This window comes from Aethalodelphis obliquidens, unplaced genomic scaffold (assembly GCF_003676395.1).
Source record: "Aethalodelphis obliquidens isolate GAN/ISIS:26980383/991018 unplaced genomic scaffold, ASM367639v1 scaffold8, whole genome shotgun sequence".
Taxonomy (NCBI): domain Eukaryota; kingdom Metazoa; phylum Chordata; class Mammalia; order Artiodactyla; family Delphinidae; genus Aethalodelphis; species Aethalodelphis obliquidens.
Window position 1 is genome coordinate 50,286,920 of NW_020837952.1, and position 14,235 is coordinate 50,301,154.

General features: G+C 41.6%; 1 protein-coding gene and 1 pseudogene across 4 annotated transcripts in view; both read right to left on the reverse strand.

The window, feature by feature from the left end:
* Nucleotides 1-629: 629 nt before the first annotated feature.
* BPIFC (BPI fold containing family C) overlaps nt 630-14,235 on the reverse strand; it is a 42,400-nt gene continuing 28,794 nt past the window's right edge. For all 4 annotated transcript variants that reach the window (XM_027107469.1, XM_027107468.1, XM_027107467.1 and 1 more), the window contains 4 exons: nt 4,579-4,621; nt 2,937-3,000; nt 2,096-2,172; nt 630-1,229 (listed from right to left, as the gene is read on the reverse strand). In XM_027107469.1, the coding sequence (XP_026963270.1) occupies nt 1,065-1,229; nt 2,096-2,172; nt 2,937-3,000; nt 4,579-4,621 (349 nt within the window). In that variant the 3' untranslated portion in view covers nt 630-1,064. The remainder of the gene's footprint in view (nt 1,230-2,095; nt 2,173-2,936; nt 3,001-4,578; nt 4,622-14,235) is intronic.
* Nucleotides 4,958-12,414, reverse strand: LOC113620961 (pleckstrin homology domain-containing family B member 2-like; annotated as a pseudogene).

Below are 14,235 nucleotides of genomic sequence, written 5' to 3' on the forward strand. Positions count from 1 at the left end.
GTAAAGAACAGCGACTTTGAAATCAGAAAGGCTTTGATTGAATTTTTACCTCTGCTGTTTACTGGCTTTGTGTGATTCATCTCTTTTAACCTTTGTTTCCTTATCTATAAAATGGGATCATAATTCTTCACAGAGTGGCTGTGAGGATTAAATTAAATGACACTTGGTAAGCCCTCCAGTAAACAGCTCTCTTCCATTCCCCCACTGGATTGTCAGCACCACAAATGCAAAGTGTGGTTTCTATTCATTTCCTACATTATCCATACGGGTTCCCCTTTCCTCCTCTTCTGCCCCAATTTCGCCGCATTGATTGGTTGCTTTAACTTAACCTACTGTGATTTATCTAGGTTTAGTACTCTTCACTGCCATTTCATTTAATTTGAAAGGGAAAACAGCCTAAAACTTAAACAAGTGATACAACTTCTAGAGTTTCCTGTGTTCACTCTGTTTCTCTCTGGAAACATCTAAAGAGACAACATATTCCCTTTTTAAATCAAGGACTTAAAATTCTTGAATTCTGTACAAGCTCAGTTTGTGTTAATGTTAAGGACACTAAATTTTCTTCTTACCAGTCTTATTTTATTAAAAAAAAATCTGGGGCAAGAAAATTTGCAAATAAAAAGGCAAAATTGACATTGATAGTCAACAATTTTAATTAAATACAGGGGACAGTAACAGTAAATATAAAACATAAAATCCAATATGCAGGGAGGGGGGAACCTTAGAGAGCTGAAGGGGCTGAAGGGATCTCCGCTGATAACAACTGATGCAAATCTGTACTTGAGAGTTTCTCATGCACCTCCTTAGAAGTACATGCCTCACTCTTGGCCCCAGAATCTCACAGACACAGGAACATACAACATGCACTCAAACACGAACACACATTCAAACATATACCCCTCCACACACATGGGAACACACACATCCTGACTGAGCCCTTTCACCCAGTTTGCCTCCCTCTACATCCATGAGGGCTTGAAAAAGAAAACTTCCAGCAATTCACAATGGCTTTACAATTCCTGTGTGTACCATCTTCCCGCTCTGGCTTTACAGGAGCTGTGGGATTAAGGGCGATTTACTTCCTGGAGTGGACTCCAAACAGGCAACCAAGGGGCTGGCTTCCCCCTCCACCGTCCACTTATCAGGTTCAGAGCTTCCCAACCATGGAAACTTGACTGCTGCTTTAAGGACGTTTTATACTTCAGGTCAGTGGAAATCAAAAGGAAACCCTGAAAAGGATGCAACAATGAAGATGATATCAAACTTGGGGCACCTGGAGCCATAGGATGTCTGAGTTTGCCTGAGGGGTTGGGGAGATGTGGTTTCTTTACCAGGTCCTACTGTGCAATACCCTTCCTAACCCCTGTCCCCCTTGTGAGTGCCTCAGACATAGGAACAGGCCATTTTGGATTCTTGTCACCTTATGTGACTTAAGCAGTTATAGAAAGGGACATGGGGAGGGAAGAGGGAGTGCAGGGTAGTATATAGGATTGGAGAACTCTGTCAGAATCTTATGTTCACCTCCCCAAACCAAAAAGCCCCAGAAAGGAAGAAACAAGGTATTCTGAAGTTTGTTAATAATGATTAACCAGGAAACAGCTCACAACAGATCCCTGAACCCAGAGGAGGGTCTTTGGTTCAGGCAAAAGTTTACTGACTGAGAGAATCAGAAGAGTCAGTCTAGTCTCAGATATGCCCTTTTCCAGGACACTAGCCACTTCACCTCTCTGGATCTTACTTTCCTCATCTATAAAATGGGATTAATAATCCCAGCCTTACAAGTTGTCTTGTGGAACAAATGAAATACAGTGCACTAGTGCATCTTCTTGTAGTGTGGTGTGAATAAACTTGGCTTCAAAGGGAAATCAGACTTGGTCTGATGGGGTTTTTTTCCACTTTGATCTGATTTTTAAACTCAAGTTTAAGTGCTTTTCATTGTTAATTATGGGCTTTAAGAGCTAAACATCTTATTTATGAAATTCCTCGAGCTGGGAAAAAACAAAGCAAAACAAAATAAAACAAAAAGTAAGCAAAATAGGAAGAGGTATATTTTACTATGAAAAGAAATGGGGCAATTAACATTGACAATTCTTACCTCAAGAACTTCAATATCTGAATTGACGAGTGAGATTTTGTGTGGATTGGGCAGAGGAAATCCTTGCTGCAATTTTGCTAAAATATAGAACAAGATGTAAAATAATTGGGCATGGGCATGGAAGATTTAGTAAACCTTTTAGTAAGAGACTAACAAGAAACTTTTTGATAATTTATCTTTCCATTCTTCCTGGTTCTGTGTCTTCATTCTCTCTGATATGTCCCTAGCATTTCCCTGAAAGAATGGTTAATTAATCTGTGCTTAATAAAAATGCACCTGCAACTATGGGCATTTGGATGGCAGAAAAATGCTGGCAACTTGTCCAATTTGTATTTTGAAAATACCTTAACTAGTGGGTCCTGAGAATATTTTGATCTCCAGTACAAAGCATATTTTAACCAAGCCAAACTCAAGATCCTACAGTTTGTGAACAATTGCAGTGTAGGGAGAAGGCCTAGGATTGTCATTCATTAAAACTGTGTCTGTCCAGATGGTGGTTTTTGCATAAGAACCACAGAGACACCTTCTAAGGATCATCATCTCATTTCTGGTTGACCCGAAGGAGACTCTTGACTGCCTAAGGAGAGTGGTTTTAATCTCCTTAACTCAAACAGAGTTAGCTGTTCTTGCTGAGTCTGCAAGTAGAGTTGCTAACAAGGCCTGGACCTGGAATATCTAACTTCAAAACTGTATCGTTGTTGGTACAAACTCTGTCAATTCTGGTGCTGGCCTCGATTCATAAGAACACATTAGAAGTACAAGCTTCAGGATGGAAAAGTCCCAGACAATCACCAACACTTAGCCAATGTCAGTGTCACATTGTTTCCCAAGAATCCCTTACCATTGGCCAGTGGGAGGACTCCGAAGTGGAGAATGGAAGACAGAATATTCTCAAACCTGAAGACCTAAAATGAAAGGGGAACTGAATCAGTTGCCGAATCAGGGCATTTTGAAAGCACCACACCTGGTTTGGACATGTACTCTCCCAGTCTTTATCAGGACTGAAAGCAATAATTAGCATCTCCCCATAGAGATACTCTAGCTTTCCAGACACTGAAAGCTATTTTGTGGGAAGCCATTTTACAGGGTTTCCTAATCTTTTTTCCTCTTTGAGGATGGACATTTTGGTTCCTCTCTACAGTAGATCGTGGTGACAACAAATGCAGAGGGACCACATGGTGGCAGCAAACATAACAGCTTAGATACTTATCAGGTAAGATAATCTTGAATGACTAATAGATATTCCAATTAGTAGTCTTCCATTAATTTATTGGGAACCCTGGCCACAGGAGTTTCCTTGTATTATATTATGCTCTATAGCTAATAGCACCACCAGAACATGTAATTTATCTTTAATAAACTATGGTAGTTGTATAATCTTAGCAAACTGCTGGTTCCTGGGAAGATTTAGGTATTAAAAACAAAGGCACTATGATGAACATCAGTTCATTCAGTGAATATTTTTTAAGCATCCTATATGCTTAGCAATAATAAGAACCTCTTTGAAGCTTAGCAAGGGTGGCTCTGAAGCAGGTGTCCTAGGTTTATCTCTTGTTTTTACCATTTTACTGTGTGATATTGGGAAACATCTCTCTGTGCCTCAATTTCCTCAACTGTAAAATGAAGATAATAGTACTAATCTCAGAGCGTTGTTATCAGGATTAAACAAGTTAATATTATGTAAAATGCCCAGTATATAGCATTGTCATTTTTCAGAGATGTCTACATGCCAAATGCCCGTGGAGGGGAAAATTGACCCTCGTTGAGAACCAGCGCTCTAGAACATAAGCGTTGAGAACCAGCGCTCTAGAACATAAGCGTTGAGAACCAGCGCTCTAGAACATGAGCATTGAGAACCAGCGCTCTAGAACATGAGCATTGAGAACCAGTGCTCTAGAATATAAGCATTGAGAACCAGTGCTCTAGAACATAAGTGACATGAGGGTAGGGGCACCAATTAGTGATCTGGCTGATCTTCCTGAAGCTTGGGGAGGCGGGTTTCCAAGTCGAATGTTGGGATGACCTCTTCCAGTCAGGAGGTCACCAGGCTAGACCCTCCGAAGAGGCACCTACACAACCTCCTAAAATTAGGCACCTTGACCTAATTTTAGGAGATGGGTAGATATCCTTTTAAGAGCAAACCTAATCGTAGTCTAATAATTATATAGAGCATCATCCTTTGGTAGTCTGAATCTTAAGTTTAACTCTAAAGGATTATTTTATCCAAAAAATGAAATGTCTGGGTTCTTCTCCCCAATATTACACAGTCTTAACAGTCTTTTGAGTTCTTTTGAAAGTCTTTTTGAATAGATAAAAGTAAATTGGAGAGTTTAATAGTTAACAGGCTTGGTGGATGAGTAGCTACATAAAGAATTTTAAAGTTAAAACCTACAATCAGAGGCAAAGAAAACAATCATCCAGCTACTATATAGGAAAATTCTCATTTTTCCCTGTACGGGGACTCTGAGAGCTCTGATTCCTACCTCAATATTGCTGCGAATGGACTCTGGCAAAGAGAGGCGGAATCTGAAAACAAAACAAAGCAACAAAAACCAATGGGAAAAAGTTAAAGGAGGGAAGACTTAAAAACAACCGTATCGGAAGAAAGAAACAAAAAGGAAAGGGAACTTTTTTTTTTCTTTAGTTCAATAAGCCGTTATTCAAAAAACTACACAAACTTTTAAGAACATAGTGTTCTAGTACATCTTTACCCCTATATTTGCTGCTTAAGAAGAAGAGCAGGGGTAACAGAAAGCTTGGATTTGTAACCAGGATGGGTTGCCCAAGTGCATTTGCTATATGCAACTTACTGTTGGCCACTTGGAATGCAGAACATTCTTAAGAAACAGTTTTTAGGTCTTCTTGCTCTGAACTCAACCATATAACTTCCCCGAGTCAGGCTGGTCCCTTATTAATAGATATGACAATGACGATGATGATGGTGGTAGTGCCACTGCAGGACGTGGACTATTCTAGGAGCTTTGTAAACATTCAAAAATTTAACATTCATAATGACCCTGTAAGATATGCTACTATTACTGTCCCTTTGGCAGACAAGAAAACTGATGATCAGAGAGGGGAAGGAAATTTCCCAAGTCACAGAGTCAGCAATTGATAGGTGCAGGTGACAAATCTCACTCTATTTGACTCTTAAGTTCTATGCTCTGTCTAGGCCACACCCTTCTGAAGGAGGTATTACATGTATAATTTTTTTAGCTGCTCAGTCAGAACACATAAGGGAAACGTTAGCTGTGATGGCTACCTGATATGAAAGGCAGTACAGTATAATTGTTAAAGAATAGGGACTCTGTAGAATGCCAGAGTTTGAATCCCATGTCTGCCTCTTACTACATAGAATTACTTACTCTCTCTGGATCTTAGTTTTCTCATCTACAAAATATGAATAAGAATGGTACCTACCTTATAGGACTATAGTGAAGATTGAATGAAATAATGCACATAAAATGCCTAGAACTGTGCCTAGCATATCCTTAGCACTCGATCAATGCTGTTATTATAACTAGGAGAAATGCTAACAGTTAGGCCAGCACATAATGCCCTTGATATTCTTTGTCAAATACAGAACCTTTGCTATAGGTCCCATTAGCAGGGAGTCCCTCACCTCCCCAACACAGCCTGTCCTGATGCTTGATATTTTGTAATTTTCATGATAAAGCTAAAGGCCAACATTGCCTCTTTCCCCATTTTTCCAAGGACCGATCCACAGGTAGTCCTCCCAACATACACACTTGATGTTCAATGCAATAGTAATAGTAATATGAAGCAGTAATAATCAATAGTAATAGTAAAATGAAGCAATAGTAATCAATAGAATTGTACTACGGAGCAATAGTAATCCACAGGGAGGATTCCTTCATTTTACACATGGGAAAACTGAGGTCCAAAGAGGGGAATATTAATGGCAGATTTGGGACTGGAACACAGATCTCTTGATGCCACCCCCAAGCTCCCTTCCATCATACGATGTTGACTCATCTTGTTCTCCCTATTTAGCTTCCTATGGCTCACTTTTGCCCAGGTCTAGAGTCTTGCTTCTGTATCATCCCTCCAGTGGAACTCCCTGTCTTCAGTCTTGATTCTCTCCAATCCATCTTCCACACCATCCCCAGAGTGAGCTACACTTACACGCATGTCTGACGAGGACGTTCTCCTGCTCAATATTCTTTCCTGGTTATGATAAAGTCCTAGTGATCCATACAGCACAGGAGGCTTTCTGTATCCTGACTCCCAGCTGCCTCTCTGTTCTCATCTTTCATTCTCTACCTTGAATTTTTTTAAAGGTTAGCAATCATTTAATGTATTAACATTTTCACTTATAAACATACAATTTGCATATACAGGGAAAAATAGGTTCTGAGGACACAACAGAATACTAGAGACAGGCAAGCAATCAGAAAAAAAGATCAACCTAGGGGGACAAAAGGGAACTGCATCCCATGCTGGTGTCTACATAAACTTGGGAAGCAGAAAGATAGATCACGCGGTATCACAATTAATGCAGAAATAAATGTGGGTCATTTTGTCTCAATGACAGGAACTTCTCCCATGATCCAGATCTTGGATCCCGGTCTGGCCCGTTTCATGAATGATGATCTGAAACACAATCACGGGTCTCTCCCTTCTCTTTACATCTAAGACCCTGAAGTTAACTCAAGGAATTAAAAGAACAGAGCTAAGAAACAAGCAGACTGGCATGTGTGCAATGTCAAAGGCCAACTAGTTAAAAGTACACATGGAAGTAAAATACTGACTAAACCTGAACAAGTTCCTTCCAACTCACCTAACTTCTCGATTTAGGATTACCTAAGTGTTGGCATCTATGAGAGCTGGGGCCAGGGAGATGAAGTATCTCAGCCCATCTTTATACTGAGCATGCATTTCCTCTCAGGATCAAGTCACTAGTGACACTGAACTTCCAGACTCAACTATAGTTGCCCAGTGGGACTGGAGATGCGGGGGAATACGTGTGCCCAGGCTTCAGTCCATAGCTGTCCCCCTTCTGACAGAGGGAAGCCAGGGGAACACAGGGAGGCCATCTGCTTCAAGGGCATTTCACTGACATAACTCAGTATCTGTGGTTCCAGTAACTCCAAGTTCAAAATTAATACCCTGATGTAACATTAAAAACTGAGTGTAGTGTTTTGTAAGTAAAGCATACAGCTCAAATAATGGTTACCATCTGAACAAAACCATTCTTACTACATACGATGTAAAATAACTAAAGTAACATTTTTAACCATCAAAACCAGTGTTGTCACGCATCACGTCTGGCAAATTTCCACCATGTCAAACATCCAAAGAGATGACAGCCAAGTATACTTCTTTTCAGCTGGAAACAGACTCTCCAGAGTCAACGAGTGCAACAGAATTGACTAGGAAAACAGACCTGTGGTCACCACAAAGTTCATTTGGCATCTGGTTTCGTACGGAGATAGATCTATTTAAGTCTGCCTTAGAGGTGGAGTGCGTTGATCAGTGGAACAAAAGACTATGTATGTAACTGGCCACATAGAATACAAACAGAATTTGTGCTACTAGGAGTGTATTTTATGGAAAATAGGGCCACATGGAATACAGGGGCAGAGACCTTCAATGTGCTAAACTGCCTTTGTAAAAGTACATTTTTTAAAGCATGCAGGACAGAAAACTGGAATAATTGAAGTTTTAAAATTTACATAAATAAAGAAATAAGAAATAACAGAAACACACGACTCTCAGTTTTCCAGAGCTTCACACATAGTTGGGGCTCAAATTAAATGGTTTAAGCTTCTCTGTAACATTTGAGTCAAGAATAAAAACAAGGCCGGTGTCCTGATGAGGTGGAGTAATACCTTGAGCAGGTTATTCATGTCCTTAGGCCGCAATCCCCATCTGTAACCTGAGTCTCCCCAACCATGCCATCCATGGGGGCTGCACGCACCCCAGTGCTTGGGGACAGCCACAGAGCCCCAGTCCTGCACAGGACAGGAAACGGGCTCTTTAACAGCCTTCAGAAGGGTGGAAAAGAGGATCCTCAGTGCAGCCCAATCCCCTGAAACAGCACTGTAACTATGGCTCTCATTCCACTTTCCTCACCATTCTCTTAATATTACTTTCTCAACAAGTAGAAAAATAAGCTATAAGTAGGCTGAAGTGGCAATAAAAATAGTCAAAGTAAACACTAAAAACATGATGCCTCTGAATAAAGCAAATCTACCTCCACATACTTGTTTGTAATTGTTTTGCCTTGTTCGAGTTTTAAATGATAAAGCCCTAAAACGCTGAGACTCAAGTCTACTCCTAATTTGAGATGTTTTCCAAGGATCGCTACCAAAAACAAACTAGTAAAAATCAAATGAAAAGGCATCATTTTAAAGAGGAGGATCTGCCACCCCGCCCATCATCCTGAGCAGTCAGCTTTGCAGAGCCCCAGAGGCTGTAGGCATATCACACGGCTGCCTCAGGAAGGTTCCAGCCTACAACTCCTGAAGTAACGTGCAGCCAGTTCTGGTCTGAGGTTTCAAAGTCTGGCATTAAAACAAAACAGCTGCAGTTCTTCTTGCCCTAATCACTCACTCACTCATACATCACCATGTTACTAGTGTAATAATAAACTAAACTATCCCTTAAGCACTAAGGCCTAACTCTAAAAGGAAAATGGCCTTTCCAAACAGGTGTGTTCAAATAAGGTATTCTGAGAGTGCCATAAAAAACTCCTAGAATGAGCCAGTGCCCCCAGATAGTCTACGTTTTAGCTAAACAGCAGTCCAAAGCCTTCTCTGTGGTATTTATATGGATTAGTTATAAGTATGATGTCACTACTTTCAAAAGAACTACTAAAACTATTATTAAAAACGTTTATAACAAACAGAAATGCCCCGCAAAGTATATTATTGCACACAGGGTATCAGAAGCTATGCACATCCAGGTTCCAAGGACTCTAGGAGACCCAGAACAGAGACCCTGAGGCCATGCCTGTGGCTGCTGCAGCCAGCATGCCCAGCGCTAGGTCACTGTCACTGTCTCAATACCGCTCATGAACGATGACTTGGTTGGCAGGCTGCCGTCCATAAAGTCCTGCATGTGGGTACTGATAGGGTACAGCATAAGCCTGCCTGTTTGCAGCATAGAAAACTTGAGCTCCTGGCAGGTATGCACCACTGTATGGACCATAGCCATCTGCATCAGGGGTTAGTGCAGCATAGGCTGTGTAAGGAGGTGGGGAGGAAGCCAGGGCAGTCTCATCATACATGACTCCTGAGCCAACATGAGCTGTGTTTGTCCTGGAATCCTGAAGTGTAAATTTCCAGGCCAAACAATCATCTGTGCTTTCTGCACAAAGACTGATGGTTTTCCCGTCTCGGCAAACAATCTGCAGCAGTCTTTTGCCTTCCCATCTGGAGGCTGAATATCCTGACATTCATGTCCCATGCGGATGTCGATGCAGTCCACTGGCACGTGCATCTTATCCTCTACACTCTGCCGAGTTTGGTCATCATAATAGGTCAGGTGACCATCTGACCACAGGTCAAACCATTCTCCTTCCAGCGCTTCAAAATAGTACTCTGTCTCAGCAGCCATCCACTCTTCACAAATGCTGTCTTCTCACCTGCAAAGCCTCTGGCCACAGCCGTGCACCGAAGCAGGGCGGGAGCGCAAGGTCACTGCCGGGCTCCTCAGCTCCGACTGCCTCACGCCCTCTACCTTGAACTTTATACTCAGTAACTCCGAACTGCTTAGCGCTATGCTGTCTTTTTCATCAGGTACTATATACCTGAGTTTAAAGTATATTGGCTTCAAAACACATACCAAAAAATCCTGAAAAATTAAAATTAATAAATGTCTACAACAAGTAACATTATGGCCGCTAGTCACGTTAACCCGACTCATAGTTAAATATAAGTTATATTTACTGTGGAATGCATTTGAATATGTGCAATACATTTTGGGATGGAGTCTCCAAAAATTAGAGTGGGTAAGGCCATAAAGACCCTAAAACGACCTTGAGGTGTTTCCTTGCATATTCCATGATATTTCTGGCCTCCATGCTTTTTCCTCATGTGGCCCCCTCTTTCTAGAATTGCCCTTCTCCTTTCTCTTTGGCTGGTTAACTCCTTTTACTTGCTTAAGATTTAACTCAGGTGTGACCTCTTCCGGGAATCTTTCTGTTATTTCATTTAAGGAGCAGATATTCACAGAAGAGGTAAGTTTGCTTATTATCAGCCAATATCATGTTAGCATGAATTAGCTTTTGAGATTTATTCAAAGTGACAGCTAGGAGTAAAAACCAGAAAGACTGTTCATTCTGACAAGGATCAGAAATGGTATCAGAGGCACTGTGGCTCAAATTGATCTTAGTGGAAAGTGAGGACCAGAATCATTGGGGCATCTTTGAAGGAAGTAAGCTGAGCAGTTGAACAAACATTTGCAGGCACTGCTGGGGAAATGTGGGTGCCTCCCCCTGGTCACCCTGCCTCTTACAATGGGCAATCTAGAGCAATTTAGAAATTAGGTCTACGTAAAATGGAACACACTTGTGAGTTTCCTTTCTTTTCTTTCATCACAACCCTAAGCCATGATTGGTTATCTTAGGACCACCTGAGCTTCCCGCAAACCAACTATCCTTTCCTACTAGGGCCGTATGACTTTTATCTATTTACTAGTCTCTAGGCATATTTACTAGGTTAGTTTACTAAGAGACAAGTCTAACTGCAGAGAAACAGGTGGAGCAAAGAGCAAACTCTTCCCGTCCAGGTTCTGAAAAACACACAAGCTCAACTCAGACCACTAGGTGGCGAACAACTTCACTCCTTTGACATTTTATCCTTCACCTGGCACCTAACCTGTTACTTAAAGCCCTGCTACCAGCAGCTAATTTTTATTACAGAACCACAGAGTAGCTGAGGAGAAAGGGAGCTCAAATATGTCTACCTTGCAGGCATATAAAAGTGTAGTTTATTTTTAAAGCTTTGGAGAAGGTTTACTGCTCTGATTGAAAACCAGAGCTAAAGTGCAAACTTTTAAGCATGGCAAAAAGCCCTTCATAATCTGAGTCAATATAGCAACTATGACATAATGAAGGCCAAGTGGACCAAATCACAGGCATTCACAACGCCATTCCTCCAACCCTGTGGCCATGGCAGACATTGAAAATCAATCCTTGCACTCAATCCCCTATAATGATTGCTTATCTCTTTGCCCTATGACTATAAACTCCTTGTGGGTTGAGATACAGTCTTAATTCCCTCTGTATTCGTGGGATTGAGTACAGAGCATGGCACGCTTAGTGCTTAGTGTTCATTCGTTCACTCATTGATTCTTCCAGCAGATATCTATTGAATACCCAGTATACAGCAGCTCTGGGACAGGTACCAGAGATACAAGTGTGAGCATAACCAAACACACTCACTGCTCCATGTAGCTTACAGCCTAGTGGGAAGGCAGACATTAACCAAATAACTGCACTGATGAACGTTTAACTACAGGTTAGATCAATAGTCTGAAGGAAAGAAATACGTTCATTTGCTCATTGAGGCAAATGACTAAGGAATCTAACTTGGTGGATGCAGGAAGGTTTCCAAGAAAGGGCTGTGTCCTTGAACTGACATATGAAGGATGAGCAGAATTAAAAAGGCAAAATGGGGAAGGAAGAGTGGAGGGGTCTGGGCAGAGGCCAAAGGCCCAGTGGAGGGAACAGAGAGTTATGGAGAGAGCACAGTGAGACGATGCTAGACAGACAGACAGCGGCTGACTGGGCTGGGTTTCTCAGGTCATGTTGGAATTTTGATGTTTACCCGAAAAGGAATCTGTGGCAGGTTTCTAAGAAGGGGGAGGAAGTCAGTGTTTTGTAAAGATCACTCTGGCTGCAGTATGGAGAAAAGATTGGCAGGCTGAGGAGGTTCCCAGGCCCTTCTTCTATGCTTGGTAATGTGCTAGGCAATGTGAAGAATTTTATTTATATCTATATTTATGAGGGATGGGGAGAAACTTTCTGTACAGGAAGAAATTAGAGAACAATACAAAGCAGCCTGTATTCAGGTGCGCTTTTGTGGGCTTACACATGACTTGTTGCAGGAATTCTGAGAAGGTGTGAAAAGGTGATGAGACCAGCGAGGGTTGTGTGTGTGTGTAATACGAGGGGGAGAGCAGAAATAAATTGCCCTTTGAGAGAAGCACTCTGTATACTACCATGTACAGGCACCCTACCTTGTCCATTAGCATGTGGTACATATATACAATGGAATATTACTCAGCCATATAAAGGAATGAAATTGGGTCATTTGTAGAGATGTGGATGGACCTAGAGACTGTCATACAGAGTGAAGTAAGTCAGAAAGAGAAAAACAAATGTCGTATATTAACACATATATGTGAAATCTAGAAAAATGGCACAGATGATATTATTTGCAAAGCAGAAATAGAGACAAAGACATAGAGAACAAAGTATAGATACCAAGGGGGAAGGGTGTGGGTGGGATGAATTGGGAGATTGGGATTGACATATATACACTACTGATACCATGTATAAAATAGATAACTAATGAGAACCTACTGTATAGCACAGGAAACTCTACACAATGCTCTGTGGTGACCTAAATGGGAAGGAAATCCAAAAAAGAGGGGATATATGTATACGTATAGCTGATTCACTTTGCTGTACAGTAGAAACTAACACAACATTGTAAACCAACTATACTCCAATAAAAATTAATTAAAAAAAATCTGAGTGTTACCCTCACCAGGCTGTGGACCTGGAAGGTAGAAACCATTGTTCTTCTCTCAACTCTTTGTATCAGAAACAGTGCGGAGCACGTAATAGGTGCTCAATAAATTCTCATTGAATGGATGTATGGACAAACAAGCAGATAAAGGATGGGTGGGAAAGTATCTATTAGAATTGAGGTCACCTTGAGGGTGAAGCACCTAAAGCAAAATGTTCATTTAGGGAGTTATGGGAGGTTAGACTGGCTGTCTGGAAAGGTAGGACCAGACATTGAAGAGCTTGAAAACCCTAGGCTGTAGATTTAATCCAATGATGAAAAGTTTTGAGGGGAGGAATGTGTTGAGCCCACTCCAGAATTAAAGGACCCTCTTTATGAGGCAGAGTTCCCCAGTATTTTAACTCCATTGCCTTCTGCAGTCTAGAAATTCCCTAAGTGAGTCTGGGAGAAAGGTAAGAAGTCATTCGGGGTTCCACCTCCGATAGGGGCTCCCCACTGTGGCCTTCCTCTACCCTGGCCTCAACAGTAGTTCAGACGGAGGATGGAGATGGAGATCAGCCCAGTTGCCAAGACTGAGCTCTGCTGGCCTGTCCAAGCACCATTCCAACAGAAACTGAATCCATTCTTCCCAGACTTGTTTCCCTTTCTATTTCTCACCAGATGGCTCACGCTGGGAAATGTTTATCTGCCCAGCTGTGAGAAATGGAGTTGGGTGGTGATACTATCTGCTTGTAGTCAGCTATATTTGCATTCTCTGATGGTGTTGCATGGGAGGGGTTGCAGGGCAGGTAGGTAGGTGTGTGTGTGTGTGTGTGGTAGTGGGGTGGGGGGCAGTTTGGGAGTATCCAAATCCTCAATCATGGGAAGGTAAAAAAAAAGTGTTCCAAGCTCTAAATGGTTGAACAATAATGTGCATTTGATTGCCCTGAGCTTTGCATGCGATTAAGAAAAAGGGTTAGAATTAAGTCATGTGTATGAAGACCATCAAAAGGAAAGTGTTGTTTAATTTGGTCCCTGAATTAGTCTCAGAAATGTCTACATGGACATTTGGATTGAAGTTACCTCCAAATAGACCAACCTGGATTGGAGTTACCTCCAAACAGAACTGTTTGGAACAAAAGCCTCAAATATACAAAGAGCTGTAAGAATCTGGTTTATGGGCCACTCCACAGCTTTTAAGACCCTCCTGACTTGTCATGTCTCTTGGGACCAATTTCTCCCTCTTACTTGGCCAAACTTTGATACTAGAATAAGGAAAGAGAATAAAGTACTACTAGTAGCAGTAACGGATGTTTCTCGAGCACTGATTATGGGCTGGGCGCTGTGCTTTTCATACATTCTCATCTCTACCAATACAACATTCTACACAGGGGCTCTGTTTTGCTGAGGAGGAAAGTTAACTTGTGCAAGGTCACACAG